Raw genomic sequence first — 19,217 nt, forward strand, 5'->3', positions numbered from 1 at the left:
TAATATATACAATGTTAATATAACATCTGACTACTGTTGACTTAAATTCGTGTTTTTAGATCAACATTTTAGATTTCTTCTTTGAATCTTGCTAAAGCCTGCACTGTGCATTGCTCAAAACAAATAAAACTGTATGAGTAGAGATTACCTCCATAGTTGTGGATTTGCAATGTGTTTACTGACAGTTGGATTGTACTGAAGCTAATAATTAAACCTCATAAGCTGGAGCCCCGAGGTCTTTTTCCTACACTGTAGTTTAAAGATCTGTTTCAAAAAGTGAGTTCATTGTCTAACAGTGAATGGCAACTCCCATAAGGTAAAGCTTAGATGTCTGCTCTTCAATCTTGTTTGTTATGGTTGCATTAGAAATGCAAGCATGCAGTGCACATTTGCTCCTTTTAATAGCCCAGCCATGTTTTGCTTCACTTACAATTTTTAGGTACGTTAATAAGTATTTATGTGATAATACATTGGCAAGGAATGCCAAAATGCTTTTAAACAGTCTTAGCTAGAAAATCAGCAGAAGAGATCTGAAGGGAGAAGCTTACGTCTCTGTAAAGTTAATTAGCAAAGTTGGCGTGCTGCTTTTAAACACGAGCTGGCATGAACAAGGTCATCACACACAGCCCTAACCGATGGGCTCAGTTCTGAAGTACTGCAGCAATGGTGGAGAGTGTGAAGTCTGTACAGAGCTGGGCACTCTGGTTTACAGGACACCTTACCCACATCATACTGCTCTTCCTGCACTGGCCTAAATTCTAATTCTGCAAGTGGGAGAGCAGAATTTCACTGCTACGTAGATTTGAGGGTTCAACTTCATATTATTTGTTTATTTGAGAGAAACCTAATATTCCCATGCTTCTGATTTTAGCAGCGCCATTACTATTTGTTGCTGCGTAACTCATTTTTTACATTGCACATATGTTATGCTCAGAGGAGACAAATACAGTGTTTTTTACATAGCAAAAAGTTTTCTGGGAACGTATCTTACTGCTGATTCTGAGTGTAACATTAAGAAATAAACACATTAAATATATTAGCCATCCAGCCATAACATCTTGCTTTTCCCGTCTGATTCTTTGCTTTCTATTTCTCCTGTTTCTTTTCCACTGTAAATTGCTTTAGTCCAAAAGTCAGGTAAGAAGGCATGGCATCGTGTTACATCCTTCCGCTGCTGCCATTGCTCATCTTCATTTTATTCAGCATTAGAAAGTGACATGCTTTTATTTTTGAGTGGAGGGTGGGGGGAGATTGCTCAGTGTTAGAGAATATCCCTTTGTTGTTCTAACAAATGTAACTTGATTTCTTTATACCCTTTGTCATGTAAGAGTTTGCTTAACATATGTCTACAGTATGTAATAAAGATCCTAGTTCTGCTTCCAGCACAAGGAGGAACGTGTGCTAAGGGGCTAGAAAAGTTATACTAACAACTACAAAGTGCATGAAACAAGTTGTAGAGTTCTGAGTCTGAACAGTGTTGCTAGTTCAAAAGTGTTAATATGTTGTTGGATGTTGCTTCTTATTAATTCACGTTTTTTACTACTTTATTTTTTGTCACGTAGCAAGCATGTCTAGGCCTGCAGCATGTTTTTAGCACATACCATTATGTATCTTCCAGGGTTAAGTGTAACACACTCCTACGTTGATTTAATCGCAGCACATTCAGAGAGATCATTCTTAATTTTTGAATAGTCTAACATGCACAAAATAATCTCCAAAGCATTGGCATTTGCATTTAATCATTAAGAAGCAAATCTATTTTCTTTCTTCATTTTTTTTCAAAACTCTTATCCTTTTTTTTCTCAAGTGAGTAACTAGGCTGTTTATGACAAAGTCAGGAGTGGTTCAGCCACAAAGAGAGAACACCGCCACGTAAAACTTGCTCATAGTTTAACCTGACGCAGCGATCAGAGCCGTATGGGCAGTCACTGTAACCTACCCACAGGTCCCCTAGGACCTGCCCTCATGGGTCTCCTTACAGGATTAGGACACGCAGACATTTATCAAAGTTCATCTAAATACTCAAATACACGTTTGTGGATTTATTCTAAAGACACAGCATTGCTGCCAAAGCAGTAAACATCTGTTGTGATTTTGCTTATGTATATTTATAGGGAAGGAGATATTGCAATAGAGTCAAATACTACTTATTCCATTTTTCCCTTGTATTTATTTCATATATTATGTATATTTTGCCATCTTATGCTATCCCTGGAAGTTGCATGTATTAATTTTTTATTTTTATTTTTTGTTCATCTCATTGTCACCTGCACTTTCTATGATAAATGGTAAATACAACAGCCTCCGCTCCTTCAGTTCGGATAGGTCCTACACGCTGAACAGAAGCTCTTATGCCCGAGACAGCATGATGATCGAAGAGCTGCTGGTACCGGCAAAGGATCAGGTATGTGCTGCCTCTCTGGCACCAGGTGTTTGTGCTCCTTGTTTATAAGGAATGACAGTCTGTAGTCCTCAGCCATGCGTGCAGCAACTGTCACTACTCACTGAAAAAGAAGAGGAGAGCTGAAAGAAACAAATCATGGGTTTACCACATTGTGGTTTTGATCCTGCAAGAGACAGGATGATGTGTTCCCAAACCAAAAGTCTACAAGGGACCAGTTATGTTGCTAAATGTAGGACTGTGCATTCAAGTCATTGGGAGTACTCGTGAGCTTAATGTTACATACATCTTTAGAGTGCTTTGATAAGCTGAGAACAACATATTTTACATTAAACAACTTTTGTCTGCACTGTATAGACCATGGATTATGTCTGCCCATTCTGTCCAAGTAGAGTGGACTCCAACTGCTGTTCTTGTTTTTCCACGCTTGGGAAAAGATTGGCCTTGTGAAGATGAAGCTTTTATGCACTAACCAGTTTATGTATCTTCCAAACATTTGTGCAATGACTAATACAACAAAAGCAGAATCTTTTGACCTGATTATAGCGTGGGAAAGTATTTCTAAAAGCTAATGCTGGAGGTGATAGGGTGCTGTATGCTTTATTTTGTGAGTTCTTCGGTGTTTGGTAGACTTGAGAGAATTGCTTGAGTTTCTAGATCATACAAGCCAGAGGTCTGCTAGGATGCTAGATAAAAATTCTCCAGAAAGTCTTTACTTATGAGTTAAAGGATTCTGAAGTGGAACTATTACATCCTGGAGGAGCTTAAGGTGGATTTTAATGAAACAGGTTTTCTGCTGCCCTTTACACAGAGGTACCTTTCAGCAGCGGCAAGTATTTCTGTGTAGGGGTTTATTGATCTCAGAGGATGCTATCATGGGGAAAAGGGTCCACAGGGTCGGACTCTAGCATTTTAAGCCTTAGTTGTATTAATTTATAAGTTCCAGTGTAGTGCAAATTATCCAGTTTTACTACAGCTTTTGCACACAGTTTTATTAACATTCTGAGAATGGCATAAATTGGATTCTCTAGCAATTAAACTTATTATTAATAGGTTGCTACTTTCAAATGAAATGCTTTAAACCTCCAATAACCTGGGAACAGCCAGCTAAAAAAAATGATATTTTGAAGCTGAGAACCTAATGTTGTTTTGACAGTTACTTCTCCTAAGCCTTCATTAAATCTTCTTGATATGATGGATGTAACAGAGGAAAGGAAGGCCCTCCCGCCTGAGAACATATTGTATTATTTAATGGTTCTGGTCATTTTTGTGATTACCATCAAAGTAGATGGCATTGATTTAGCAGCTAGGTTACATTTCATAAGTGTCAAGCACTGCACTAAATAACTCCATAGAACATTGTTTGTTTGTAATGCGTACTGTTAACCTGCTTTGTATTACAAAATAACTCTTAAAAATTAAGAATGATTTATCTGTACATGGAGTTGCAGTGATGCCACATCATATACAGGAGCTCTACGTTAGAGTGAACTTAATGTTCTGTGTGAGTGGTTATGGATCTCTGTGCTTTTTGGAGAATCCCTTGCAGTGGTTGCTCTTCAGCTAAAAAGCAACAGATATGAAAACCTAGTGTTAATGCTGAGCAGTAGAATTCAGACTGTTTTCGTTGCATTTATAGTCTTCATATTTTTGTAATTCTAGTTTTCATCCAGCAATGATTGTGCAATTATTGCAGTTCAGCTCTGATCCAAATTTGTCATGCAAAATGAAGCCAGGCTGGAAGCCTGGCTGACAGTCTAATTCTAAATGTTATTTTAATCTTAATGCTCTAGACAAACTTCAAGTTTCTCATATCCAGGAACAGAGTAGGAATGATGAAGGTAATAGCAGGAACAACGTCTGTTCTAGTTCAGGGCTGTCTTGAGACGTTAGTAAAACCACAAATTCCCTGAAAACAAGCAACAGTGAAACAAAGAATTACCTTCATGAGAAAAAAAAATGCTGTGGCTTTTGCAAGACTTAAAGTCCTGGCAAAAAGATGCCTCTGTCCTCTGGAATTTTCTTCAGCCCAGCCCAAACATGTGCCAAAGGGATGTGGTAAGCTTTATGGGGCTTTGGCTGAAGCAGGAGGAGTACATCTGGGCAAAGGAGAATACCCCTGCCTCTACATCCCTCATCTACATCACTGGGCTTCCAGATAATCTGTGCTGTGACAGGAGAAAGTGAGGGAAAAAAAAAAATTCCAGTGTTCCAGCCATGGAAGTCATAGGAACAAAGATCATGATGACTCAGAACCAATATCCTGAGAGACCATCTGGAAGCTGATAGTTGTTAAGGCTGTGTTTTGGGGCACCGGACAACTCTGAAGAAGTAGTGAGCCATTGCCTGTCTGCATATTCGGTTTCTCTTCCTTTGTAAACCTCGTAATTGTGTGGACTTCATTACAGCAGCAGCAGTCTCAGAGTAAAGGGAATTAATTTTATCACAGAAGTATATAAAAGAGATGCGGCAGCTGTTGGCCTCTTAGGTGGAATCAGAAGATCCCATGGTCACTTCTTCCCAAGATCACTGGGAGACTTGGAAGTCTAAAAAGAGTCAAACGAGGAAGACTTGAAACTATTCTTGGCTGAACTTGGCTGCTTACATGTTGGGTGTTTGAGAGGATTTTCTAATAATTGCCTGAGAAGTCAAGACATTCCCTCTTGTTTGCATTTAGTGCTTTAGGTGACCTATTCAACAGGGATGGCTGAGCCCAGGCCATACTGTGCCTCATAACCAGAGTAGAGCAAAGTTAAAATTCCTGTGTCCAAGTGTGTTACTATGGATGCAGTAACTCAGACCAAATCCAAGCGACTTTTCTCTGTGGGATAATTTACAAGAGCCAAAGGCAGGATGATTCAGACTGTCCATTGCATAGCAGCTTGTTGAATCTCTTCTGTCTGGCTAAATTCATCTGGGAGGAAGCGTAAATTCTTCCGTTTGCTGAACTCTGGCATTACACAGCCTGGATATTCAGTTATGCAACCGGCGGGATTCTTGCCAGCAGAACTGTCAGTATTTTCATACATGCATTTGCATCTGACAGCGCCACACCCTGTAGCAATGCATGTTTAATCTCCCTCAGCCCAGGTAAGGAATGCTGCGACCTGACCAAACGCAGGATCAATCCTGCGATTTGGTGTCAGGGATGATGTACCATCTCCTGGACTGCTCATATTGCAGCTTGCACAGGAAGATTTCTTTGCCTGCCTGGAAAATCCAACACCTCAGCAGATCGACAAAATGAGATCAACAGATGTGTGCTGTGTGTAAGATTCATTTGTTCAGCCATTAGCTTTTACTAGCCTGTTTTTCTGCCAAAATTATTGGCTGCAGGTTTTGTGCTTTTGCTGGCTGTAAATATGTCCAAAAAATCTGTTTGAATGCACTTTGTCAGAAAGGAATGCATCCAAAAAAAAAAAAAAAGTCACCTCATACACAGACAGTGTAGGAATAGAGCAAGGAACCCTAGGTATACATGGAAGTAAACTTAGGGCAACTTGTGTGGATGTAGCAGCATCTCTATCTAGCACAGAGTGTCATCAGAGTGACACTCTGATGGCTCAGCAGCTGTTTGAATGACAAACTCTACATTGTGTTGACCTCCTTTTTTATGCATTTATTACAAAATTTATGTGTTGTCCTGGTTTGGATGATAAAGTTCATCAGTCGGCAATGGAATAAATGTATTTTTTAATCTAAATTTTTGAACTCTGATACCAGCTGTTTGGTGTCAAAAACAATCGCGCAGTCCATATGAGCTCTTACGGAGTTAAATCACTTGCAATAGCAGAAATCCACAGTTGTGGCTTTCCTGCTGAAACTGCAGGCTCTTCAAAAATGTGGAAGAATCCCAGTGTTTTACTGAAAATAACACAACTGTCTTCGGTAGACTAAATTATGATATATTTTTCAAAGCAGTGCTAATTAAATCCACTGCCATTGTTTAATTACCATTGTTTTTAATGGCGTTCATTTTATCTTTTATGTTTCTTGGTGTATTTCAGTATTTAGCGTATGCCATGCTTTAGCAGTGTTTGCCTGTTACTATTTGTGCTCATACCATCAGGCCTCGGTACCTATTTTACAGCACGAAGACTGATGGAAGATCCCCATAAAAGAATTAAAGTAGCAAAAGAAGGAGGTATCAAAAAAATGTGGGCTACGTACGACAAAGCAAAGTTGTACCCTGCAGCTAGTACTACTTATGGGCAGGAAATGATAATATTGATGGGTTTTGGAAGTAAACCTGAGATGCTCATTTGAATTGCAAGGAATGTTTAAAGAGAAATTTTCTGGAAGCCCAGAATAATGTAGGAAGGCTGCATGCTCTGGCCAACACCAGAGCACTGTCTGCTTGCTTGTCTTGTGGAAGCTTCTGAACAGAAGTATTTTCATATGTTTATGACTGGCTTTCTGAGATTTACTCCTAATGCTGATATTTCCATTTCAAATAGTTCATTTACAGTACCTTTGCATGCCAGCAAATAATAAAGTACAGTAAAATTAAAAAATAAAAAATAAAAGGTGGAAGTTATAAAACTTTCTTGTGTAGAAGAGCGCGTTTGGCTCAGGTTTGAGTGGAATGGTAATTAATTTGAAAACAGCCCACGAGGTTTTCATCTTCACAGTATATGAGGAAAAAAGCAGCTAACTGCTCTCTCTAGATGCATTTACCTGTGAGCAAGAAATAACCTGCCTAGAGGAAGCATGGACATTTTTTAACGCTGTCTTGGCTGAAGATGGTCTGTGCATGACAGTATCTTGACTTAGTCTTATTGATGTAACTTCTCATGGTGCTTCCTTAAAAGGTTCAGAAGCTTTCATATTACCCTGGAAATATGGCCGTATAGTATCTACAGATGTAATCTGTTTGATTTTCTAGGGGGAAAACCGTATATATTTGACTAGAATGGCTTTGCTTTACAGATAAGAGGATGTATAGCATGAGACCTTGTTGTGGGACACAACATGCCTGCATGTGCGTGCATGTGTCCACAGGGAACAGTCAGAAACAAATTGTGCCTTGATGTCTGTCAGATGGGGCAGTTTATTTATAGCACAGCTGTGCCAGTGCTCCACAGGGTTAAAACTATTTTTATATAGGTGAGTAGGGACAGCGGCACTCCAGAACGGTGTCCATGGTGGTGATTGTACAGATCTAAGCTTTGCTTTTAAAGGGTCAGTCCAATGGCATTTTCTTTGCAGGAATGTTATGCTGCCTGTCTGTATGGTGTATGATTGCAGTACAAATCGTAATAGTCTTCTCTAGCTTTTCACATGTAAATAAAGATTGGAGAGAGACATACTTGTAACTGAAGGAAGTGGCAAAAGCAGACAAAAAGAAGGTTTGAAAGTATGAAGATGTGGAAGATTAATTTCTCTGTGGAATCCAAATTTCTGCTATGGGATTTCTAGTAATTTAACAGCTGGGATGTCAGCACTGTTATGTGGAAAAGGGACAGATTGAGTTTTAATGGAATTATATTAACAAGCTTATATTTAAGACAAACATTTTACATCTTAATTTTAAATTTCAATGTTGTGTTTCTTTTTTTAAAGCACCTGACGTTTCAAAGGGAGTTTGATTCTGATTCTCTCAGACACTACAGCTGGGCTGCAGACACCTTGGACAATGTTAACCTTGTTTCAAGTCCCATCCATTCTGGGTAGGTCGCTTAACAGATTTCCTTTATCTTTAAATGTGGAAATGTATTGTTAGCTGAAGAATACAGCCTGCTGTAATGGCTGATAACATGCCTGTTCCTGCTCTGGTTGAAGCCAGTGGCAAAATTTGTACTGACTTCAATGAGGGTGCTTAATAACGGGAGTCAGGCTAAATTCTTGCATATCAAACCAAAAGCTTGCTTCTGCACTTAATTTTCTGAATGCCAAAAACATTGTAATCCTACAGGCTTCTCTTTAGTAGTCTTGTTTTGCTTTTTCTGTTGCTTATGCTTTGCTTTTAAGTGTCACAAGGTCATTTTGTTTGAATTGTATTAAATTATTTGAAATACGAAATCAGAGATAGAATGTTATGCTTTCTATTCTTCAATACATGAAAAAATAGGGGGCTCTAACGTCTTATTTTATTTATACCTCCAGACTCCTGTTTATTCTCCAAAATATGTAGTTCGAATTCAGTTATTTACTCACGAGTCATCACTGCACTTACAGTGCTTCTTGAAAGTACCACATACACTTGATTTAAATGTAGTAAGAGTAATTTTGGATTGTGTGTTTTAAAATTTACAAACAAATACGCAGGTGGAAGGAATCGTTACATCTGAGATTATCTAGTATAAATATTTGTTATAAAATTTTCAAGATCAGAACATAAATTACACGTCCTTTTTAATTTTGACTAATTCCATTCTTATAATGAAAATATGTTCAGCACATACCAAAAGATTTTAGTTTAAAGCAAGGCCACAAGTTCCACAGCAAATCCCACAGCTCCAAAGCTACAGTGCCACAGTTAAGTGTAAGCACCTGATAGAGCTGAATAGAAATAAAAAATGATGGATTCGTAGGTCCTGATCTAATAAAACACTGCACATGGTCAGTGCTAGGGTTGAACTGTCAGGAGCTGTGGAATGAAAAGCTGCAATCTATTGGTTAGCACAGAAGGGTATGTTAGCAAAGGACCTCAGAGAGCTGCTAGGCCATCCACTTGCATTATAACAGCATAAAATATAAGCAAGCCATTCCTGGAATACATTCAATTTCTTCATGGTCACTTAAAATAAAAGAGGGTCTGTAGTCCCTCAGCTTCAGTGGCTTGCTATCCTTTGCTGCAATATTTCTTTTCCTGATGTTCATCTTAAAATCTCTTTGCTGTGACTTAAGCCTATTTCTTGTCCTGTCCATGATAGTCATGGAGAATAATATCCCACTTGTCTCTTTGCAATGTCTTGTATTTTGCAAGATGTGTAGTTCTCTCTTTTGTAAAGTATAATTTTTCATGTTTTCCTAGGTGGTTTTTTGCACATATCACCAGATTCTTCCTTGCTGTCTCCTGGTTCTCCCCTTTTTGATGTTAGATTATTTCTAAGCCAGTTTTGGCACCAGTACTGGCTAAGTAGGGCAGGACCACTACCTCCTTGATCTAACACATGACACAATTAATCTAAATACTGCAGTGAGGATTATCATTTTGGTAGCTATAGCTCCTGTTAACTGGTGTTTGTGATTTGCTAGAGTTTCTTAGTTCCTTTCTGAAATTCTGCAGTCTTAGTATTTTTTCTACGTTTCGAGCTTGTGTTTGGTTTCTTCCTTATGTTTCATTTGCCTTTATTGCCTTTCAACTTGTTGATTTCAGCACCCTTTTCCATTTTAGCAAGATAGCTTTAATTTGGATCCTCTTTTCCAAAGTGTTATCAGCCCTTTCTGTCCAGTGCTCAAACCGTGAATGAAGATGTTATCTCAGTACTTGGCCCAGGACAACACAGTGAAATCCCTGGTGGAAGTTTTCTTTCAGTTTGACAGTAAAGCACAGATGGTAACTCTTTCAAAGTAGTTTCTCAGGTGATTGTACACTTACCTTATCTGTGCTGTTTCATTTGCTTACTGAAATAAAGAAACAGACCTACTATACATCCACTGAGTAAGTTACCCTGTCAAATCAGTTAATTTGTCAAGTTACGTATATTTTGGCTCTTTCTTCTTTTGAAAGACATGGGATATTTGGAATCAACTACTTCAGATCTGCTCACTTTATACATCAGTCCTCACTCGTGCAGCCATGGCCTTAGCTGCTGCCCAGAGGGGAAGGGCTGCAGACCCACAGCAGTGGGGCAAACTGGGGGGCTGTAGGGAAGGTGGTGAGGGAGAGAATCTGATCACCAGAATATTCTGCCACCAGTTACAGCTTTTCTGCCGTACCACATTTTTCTTTTGATGGATAAAGTCCATCAGAAATGATGTTGTGATGACTCAGTTCCTTTCTCAGAAAAAAGTCATTGTTTATTTTCTTTCTATTGTGGCTCCCTATTATAATATGATACTGCTTGATTTTCCTCATTATCTTCATCTAGGAGCAATCAACAGATGTTGCCTTTTCATCTGCCAGTAGCTCAGCATATCTGATGTGCATTGGATCATGACTTTCCTCTTCTCTGAAAAGCAGCTCCTTTTCTGCTTGGTGGTGGTGCTTCATCCCCTTGCCTTGTCCCTGTCTGTTCGGTGGCTGTAGGCGATGGCGTGGCAGCTAGGGTCACCAGCCATCAACAATCCTCGTGGGCTGCTCTTTGCGTTCCTCATACCCCCAAGTCCCCCAGTGTGCCATGCCAGGGGCAGTCCCTCCACAGTGTGTTCCCTCGCATTGCTCCTTTCCCCTTGTATTCACCATCAGAAGAGAGCATCAACATTTCTTCCCATCTCTAATCTGAGGCAGAAGGGGAATTCTGGGGAGCCAGGGTGTGGATCTCCAGGAATGTATCAGTGAAAGAGGAAGAAAGAAGGAAAACTTGGCAGTAATTTTGATTCTTCTGGTTTTTCCTTTTTTTTAAGCCAAGATGGTGCTTCATGTTTTTATTTTTGAGTTCAAATAAGTTGTTTTGCCAGGATATGCTTTGAACAGGGTCCATCATAAGTAGTGCACTGAAATGTGTCAGCAGTCTTGTGGCCTCTGGAAAGGTCGAGCTCCATCACCAAGGTCGCCTTCAGCTTTCAGATGTGAGCGTCCTTGTACACCTTGAAATGTGGCTGTGCTCTCTCCATGTTGCCTTTTTTAACTCCTTGGTTTCCTGAGCTCAAAGAAAGAAACTAATGTGTCATATTCTCTCCCATACTGAGAAACTCAGAAGTGCTTGATCCACTCTTGCAAGGTGTCATACTTGAAGTTAATTGTAGTTTACGCCAACCTCCTGTACACACAGAACTTTTTTGAAAGCAGTGGCATGAATGGCAAGATTTTATGATTCCATCATTGATACACCCTTCAGGCGTCCTGCCATACATATATTATACATTATACTCTGGGAAATAAAACTGTAAGAAAGCACGAGAACTGATTTTCCATGGCGCAGTGAACCATGTTTGGGGAATTAAAGAAGTTCTGTTGCAATAAATTCTCTGCCGACCTGAGTAAATCACAAGCGCTCTTCTCTGTTCCATGTACTTCTGCACTTCCCAGAGAAATTACTTTTCTCAGAAAGTACTGAGAAATTACTTGTGCTGACTAGTGAAAATGAATGCTTCATATATTTTTTTTCCATGGGTAGCATATTTTATGACATATTTTACAATATGCAAAGCAAAAGCCAAATCATTTCTAAAGTTGGCCTTCAAATGTGTTGCTTTTGTTATTTTTCTGATTGTTACTTTTCCTTTGCGCTTATTATTGATATTTTCTGTTGCTTGCCTCTAATTATCTTACATTAATTTTTCCCATTTGCTTTCTAAATTATTTTGCAGCTATTCCTCTCCACTTCCCCAGTATGATTCAAGGTGATAACTCTGTCCTTTCTGTGAATCCTCATTTTGTGTTTTTTTAAACTTGTTTCCCACAGTCAGAGTGTACGTAGATGTCCGTAGTGCATCCGCCCACATCCTCATCCCTTCCATGTATGCCAGTAGAAATTGCTCACCAGCATTTAGCATTGTGTTTTAGAGATCATATTGTAGTTTCCATTATTAGTGCAGCATTAATTTAGGCTACTAATCTTTGTGATAGAAAGTGCATGAAATACTGTTTGGAAATACTGCTCTTGTTTCAGACAATAAAATACTAACTTGAAAACTAAACAAAGAAAGAAACAACATGCTGTTGACAATGATTACCTTTATGTGGGATCAACGTGTATAAAGGCTGATCTGCTAAGGGTTTTGTCTTCTCTGGAGGCTGCAGTGTGGTGTAGACAGACACCCAGGCTGGCTGTGAACGGGCTAGTTGCTGTGGTGGGGAGTGGGCTGGTGTGCAGCACTGAGCTCCCCATGCTGTGAGTAGTGCGCGTTAGCAGTGCTGAGCCCCAGGCTGCCAAGGCAGGACCAGTGTAAGTCATCAAATCCAGCATAGCTGTCTCTGCACAACCTTGCAATCTGCAACATAAATGTGCCTGAGAACTCTGGGCCCAAATTTCATACGTACATACTTCTGCTTTTTGGTTAATTTAAGTCAGTTGATTTAGGTGCTTAGATTTTTGAAAATCTACTCTTACGTACTCTCATCACTTACATAGTATGGATGCAGAGGCATCTTATCTGAGTGGGAGCTCTGGCATTTTTGCATGAGATGAAAACCTTTTTGATTAATTATGAGCTGGCGTAACATGCCAGTAATCACGTACACGATAGGCAGCTCTCCAAAACACTGCCTTGTACCGAGCCATCAGGCCAGGCCCAGCTTTGCCAGACTCCCCGGGAGGCCTCTCTCTGCGGCTCTGCGATGCACCGTGCAGATGTGCCTCCCTGAGCTGCTGCCACATCAGCCCTGAAGGGATGGATGCTCCAGCCAGCCAGGCCCCTGCTGCCCCGGGCACTTCCATCTAGGCAGGGTTGGCCCTGTCCTCTCTGCAGACCAAAACCATGTACAGTTAGTTGTAAGAGGACTCCAAGGCACAACTGAAACAGCTTGCTCTCAAGTATTTTCCCAGTGGTGGAAAATGTAAGTCCCCATTTAGTATTTTACCTAGCTTCATAGTAAATTTTAACGGGTTGTCTTGAACTCCCTTCACAGCTAGTCACAAGCTGGCTCCTTGCCAGCTCTGAAGACAACCTTGGCCCACCTTTTGACATGCTCAGAGGCAGCTGCCTTAGCCCCTCAGCATTCACCAGCCACTGTACAGAGCAGTTGGAGGGAGGAAAAAAAAAGCAACATACACAAGCTGACAGGCTCATAGCACTCAGTGAGCAAAGAGAACCAAAGGTCCCGGCTCTACAGCTGTTGTCTCTGCTTGTTGCAGCCCCTTTGTACCAAATGGACAAGGTTCCAGTCAACAAAGTGTGCAGGACGTCTAAGATCTTGTATCTATAAATATTAACATTACTATAACTTACTTATGCTGTAATTTAAATATCAGGAATACTGCCTTCGATACAGATCTCAGAGTTGCAGAAAGTGGTTAACCATTCAACAAAGATCCCCTTTCACTGAAACGTAATTCCTCTTACCTGGAATTGGGGTACCCTAGTGGCAACATTTTGGATTTGTTCAGTGGTGTGCATGGTGTTATCTAAGAGAGAAATACAGATACAATTTATTTGTATGAAAACTCCTGTAAAATATGGTGAATGTTGTTCCATGCTTCAGTCTCGTGAAGTATCTAGGGCACAAAAAATGATAAATTGGAGTTAGGGTCATCTCAGAGGCCTGTTTTACCTTCCCATCTCTACTAACATATTTTAATTTGGCTTGAAGAACAGCATAGCATTTTTCCTCCTGTAATACAGTTGGACAACTTTTTATTTGCTTTACAGCTCACATCCCCTATCTGCCTGTTTCCTACAGAGCACTAAATTCAAAGTTTTGATTATGCTCCTGCTTTTGTGCAGATTTTTCCCACCCACGTCGGCTGGACTTTGAATGCAATTTATCTGCAGGGCTGGCCAGTGCATGTCAGCTGGTACTTTTGGTATCCTGCTGGTCTCAAAAGCAAATGAAACTGTCTTACATAAATTCACATTCATATTTAAGAGCACTTGGGGTCTTTTTTTAAAGGATCTTCACGACCCCCCCTGGATTATTGGCTCTTACCCTAAGTTCAATTTACAGTAGGGAGCCAGGAAATTGAACGGATTCACCTCTTAATCATCTGAAGATTTAGCCTGTAAGTTCTGGAAGTTTTTGCAACAGCTTTGAAAATAATGAAACTCTTCAGCAGATGTGCCAGCTGTGTCAGTGCATACCAAACAGAAGGAGCAAACAAAAAAATATTGGCGCCGAGGCTGAATTCATAACTTCATGTCTCCATTGATGCTGGCCCATTACCACATCTATCTGAAACTATAATCTCTCTTCAGCCTATAGTAGAGAGAGAAGGGAAGGTATTTTGAACCCCGAAGGAGCCCGTCAGTAACTGCTTAGCCCTGCAGTAACCTGCATGTTTTGATCCACTTAGATGGGAAGGAGCTTTTGCAGCAGAGTTCTGAAAGAATGTGAGGTGCGTTGCTGGTCCTGGAAGGAGGCTCCATTTCCCTGTCACTGTTCTTTTCTTAAGGACAGTAATTTTTCACATACACGGCTTCTCATCATTTCAGAGTTGAAATAAACCATGGTCATTAACAGTTACTCTTGTTAATATTATTATTTACTCATTAAAAATAAAAATAAAAAATAAAATACATAATTTCCCACTTCCCACTTAAAAATATAATTATTTACTGTTTGTTATTTGAAAAAATATGCATTGGAAAATGTGATTTTTCTCTAATGTAGCTTTTTGCTAAAGAATGTCATTTTCATAGTGGAGTAATGACATGATTTCCTCTAGAGTGCCAGCAGCCTAAAGAAAGTTACATACTTAAAGTACATACATACATACTTTTACTGATACTAAATAAAGTTACTGATATTCTTACTCATTCCCCATCAGTAAAAACAACTAATAGCTTGGACTGTTACCCACAGTGCCCATGTTTGCTCTGCCGGCCACCCGGAGTGCTTGCAGATGAGAGTGTGGGGAGATTATGAAGACTGAGATCCCCAAAACAATAAGCACTTTTGATTCTCCTTTTTCTACACTGTCTGGTTCCTTTCTGCATGTGAGGCTAGTTACTCATTTATGGGCAGTAGAGCTAACAGTAACAGAGGGCTGATTTTAAATTCCAGTATGTCACTACTAATATAACACTTGTGTGCTCTTTAATCCAAATTACTCAGTAGCACCTGTTTGTTTTGCCATATGTTGCTAGACCTTGAGAAATTCCTGCTCTTGTTAACCAGTAGTTAACGTGTAAGTATAAGTGTTAAAACAATCTTCAAATTCTTTTTAGTTTAGCTGGGATTGGGAGGGCTTTTACGATAATATTTTGAAGATTGTGGTAGCTGACTTTTTGCTGTTTTTTTTTTTTTTTTTTTTTTTTCTTGCTTATTTTTTGACTGTTTTCATTGACATGTTTCCTTTTCCCTACAGTTTCCTGGTTAGTTTTATGGTTGATGCCCGGGGGGGCTCGATGAGGGGCAGTCGCCATCATGGAATGCGGATTATCATCCCACCACGCAAGTGCACCGCACCGACCCGTATCACCTGCCGCTTGGTGAAGAGGCATAAACTGGCCAGCCCACCACCAATGGTTGAAGGAGAAGGATTAGCAAGTAGACTTGTAGAAATGGGGCCGGCAGGGGCACAATTTCTAGGGTGAGTTGTTTTATGAATTCCACTGTTTCCACTCATGTTGCATCTTCTGTTTCCTTTATCCTGTGGATCTAAGAAGTTAAACATTGACTCTACCTCATATGACCGTATAAGATAGGCTACTGGTTTGGAAATAGTGAAAAATGCCAAATTGCCATTCCTACCTTGAAATTGCCCTTGTATTTTAAGGGGATCTTTGCCTTTGCCTCTGTGATGGTTGTAGGGTGAAGCCAAAGGTAAGGAAAGCCATGAAAAGGCCAGATCCTGTCCCCTGCTACTCATGCAACCTCTCTTTGAAGTCAGGAGGAGTTGAGCCTGTAACCCAAAACAGGCTATGACCCTCCTGCTCATAGAGTACCAGCGTAATGTCACTGTCGGAGAAATGTGGCCTAAAGTCACCCACATTGAACTCTGTTCCCTATGCCACGGTACGTGCAGGAGCCATGCACGAGTTGCTGGGAGCTGCCTGGGTCCCTCCCCGTGAGCAAGGCCACTGCGAGTGAGGGCGGAGTGCTTACTGGAGAGTGTCAAGTAGTGCAAATGCTAGGAAATGACTTTTTTAAAGCTTAAAGTAGGGGAAACAATCCACTATGATGTGGCTTTTTTTCCTAATTATAAATTTTGTTCATTACCATGAGTGGCACCCTGGTGTAAACTGCCGGTTCTGTCGGGAATGACAGCTTGTTCCTAATTTCCCCTTCTCATTTCTCTTCCTGCTGCATGGATGTTATTCAGTAAACTGCATCTTCCTAAAACTCCTCCCCCTCTAAATGAGGGCGAGAGCATGGTTAGCCGAATCCTGCAGCTTGGTCCACAAGGAACAAAATTTATTGGGTAGGATATGTATGGAAAAGATACAGAATGTCTACAGTTTTTCTTTTGTTTCTAATTTTTTGTTATTCCCATTTATTTTTTTATTTATTTAGTTTTCTGAAGCTTTCAGTTGATTTATGTCACTGAAAGAAAATCATAGTGGCTTGATTTAATATAGCTCTGCTACTACCTTGTGCTTACAGGCATGTAAAATTCACTGCCAGCATTCTGCTTTCATAACTTCTGTGCTTCTGTAATTTTTTAAATTTGAAGTGTTTCAACTGCATCAAATACATTTTAATACACGGTGACAGTCCTTTAAGTTCAGCCCTGTGGTAGAGAAGGTATTTACAGGCCTTGAGTGAGTCTGTTTTGGGAAGAGCATTGTAAAATGTGGTCATATAAAGTCTATTATTTATGAAAGATTATTTAAGAAAGTCTCATTGAGCAAATAACTTACTCTAACAATGGCGAAACATTAATCTTTTCAAACTGCGAGAGGCATCTTGTTAAAATAGACTTACAAAGCCAAGTATGCTACCCAAAGGAGCTGCAGTATATGGTCTAAAATGTAAGAATGTTTCTGTACATTTTTAACTGTTGTTTTCAAGCCATATTGTGAAATTTATTGCATTAGGTTTTCAAAATATTGGTGAGTGTTTGGTGTTCAATACCTGTTTAATACCTTCTCACTGAGTATTCTTGTTAAATGTCATGCACAAAATTGTGTGGTTTCTAAATATTTACAGAGACAGTATCTGAAATATTAGCCTGCAAAGATTGTACTACAGTGTTAGTTTTTAGTTTACACTCCTTTTGAACTAGAGAGTAAACATCTGACCAAGCGATGTATTCAAATTTTTGGTATTTACTTGCTGCACACGATGGGAGACAGCAGCCACGTTTCTCTTTCTTGTTAAAGAACTTGAGATTGGAGTAACAGCCTGGGTGTTCTTAAAAGTATCTAAAATGCGTATTAACTGGGAAAAGTACTATATAACTTTCCTCCCTTGGTATGTAACATGAAAACTGGACTCCAATTCATATTTTACTCCTGATGGCTGTTGTGATTTCCGTACTCAGGTAATCGATAGGTTACTGCAGCCAAGCACCTTGCTGGTGCACCGTACTGTGGAAGTGCTGCATGCTCCTCCCATCACGTGGTGTTACTTTTCACTGAGTTGTTACAAAGAGGTGAAATCCTTTACAACCTCTGTAGGAAAATAATGATACTGTCTATTTAAATGTCTTAAAGCTGCATAATCCATAATTGTTCACTTACTGCGTGGTTTCAGTCAGTTGTCGTAGCATACTTGAAAATGCATATCTTGCCTGTGAAGTGTTTGGCAAAAATGTCTGTTTTGTTAAGGAATGGCACATGAAGTGAATGGTGGTTTCTGTCGATTCTTCACAATAATTGTTCAGTAATGCACTTGCAGTCCTCTGTTTAAGGTACATTGTCTGTTGACTTAGGTGTATTATTAACCACCTTCCCATTCTCTTCCCTTTCCCCAAAATGTTTGACAGTAACTAATATAAATGTGGTCATGATGTTGCTAAACTCAGAAGAATCCATTCTGTAAAGATCTAAACATTCCCCAGTGATGTTTACAGATGTTGCAGCTGTGATTTTGGGCATGAGAACCAGAAAGTGAAACTAATGAGAAACAACCTATTGTATTTCACAGGAGCTGCATCAACAGAGAGAGCCAGGGAGAACTTTGAAAAGTTTGGGACTTGGTTTGAAGCCTAAAATCTACATGCACACACAATTCTTGCTGCAGTCAATAGCTGTTGCATAAATTCAATTTCTGAACTGACTTTGGCCACTGTAAATTACTTAAGCCAAATCCAAATTTTGACTATGGTAATGTCAGTTAAAGGTCAGCAGTGCTGCATGTGCTAGATTGCCCACATGCCAGGATATATGTGCAGGGAGAACTGTCTTTAGCAAAACTTGTAGCCATTTCTTCACGTAGGTAACTATTTCAAAAGATTTATATTAAAAATAAGCTACATACAAATGTTTCTGAGTTATATATATGATCTACAGTTTAAATGATAAAGGATTGTGCAGCTTTGGCAATTTTAAAAGCATTTTTACTGTAACAGTACTTACAATTTAAAATGACTGTAGTTTTCTTAAGGATTTAATAACTATAGGAAAATTAAGGGTGGTGAGGAAATATGTGACTTAAAAATAATATGATTCCTTTTTTGTCTAGCCCTGTCATAGTGGAAATCCCACATTTTGGATCAATGCGAGGAAAGGAAAGAGAATTAATCGTACTTCGAAGTGAAAATGGTGAAACGTGGAAGGAACACCAGTATGACAGCAAACATGAAGACTTAACTGAAATACTCAATGGCATGGATGAAGGTAAACGTTTTCTCAAAGTTTTAGCAAGCCTTGTCTTTGTGCAGGCTTGCTAATAGAAGCAGACTAAAGCAACCTAAAATAAAACAGCGCAGAGAATATCTGACTTTGGGGAATACAATGTGTGTTACGTATTAAACTAATGGAAGGATTGTAAAGAAAAACTATTCAGCAGTGGCCTGGAGACATCCTGAAAAGAGTGGTAAGCTTTGGTCTGAAGTCGTGCCAAGTTTAAGCAAAGTTGCACGGTTGCTTTACAGCACAGAGTTGAGAATAACATCCCAGCTGGAGGTAAGTGTGTTTCTGCTGCTCAGGCAGGGCCACGTGAAGG

General features: G+C 39.7%; 1 protein-coding gene across 3 annotated transcripts in view; it reads left to right on the forward strand.

Annotated features, from left to right (window-relative positions):
- ANK3 (ankyrin 3) overlaps window positions 1-19,217 on the forward strand; it is a 350,688-nt gene that overhangs the window by 278,947 nt on the left and 52,524 nt on the right. For all 3 annotated transcript variants that reach the window (XM_082764471.1, XM_082764470.1, XM_082764472.1), the window contains 4 exons: window positions 2,302-2,404; window positions 7,964-8,070; window positions 15,475-15,699; window positions 18,735-18,889. In XM_082764471.1, coding sequence (XP_082620597.1) covers window positions 2,302-2,404; window positions 7,964-8,070; window positions 15,475-15,699; window positions 18,735-18,889 — 590 coding nt within the window. The remainder of the gene's footprint in view (window positions 1-2,301; window positions 2,405-7,963; window positions 8,071-15,474; window positions 15,700-18,734; window positions 18,890-19,217) is intronic.

Source organism: Aythya marila, assembly GCF_965140915.1.
Source record: "Aythya marila genome assembly, chromosome: 7".
NCBI lineage: Eukaryota > Metazoa > Chordata > Aves > Anseriformes > Anatidae > Aythya > Aythya marila.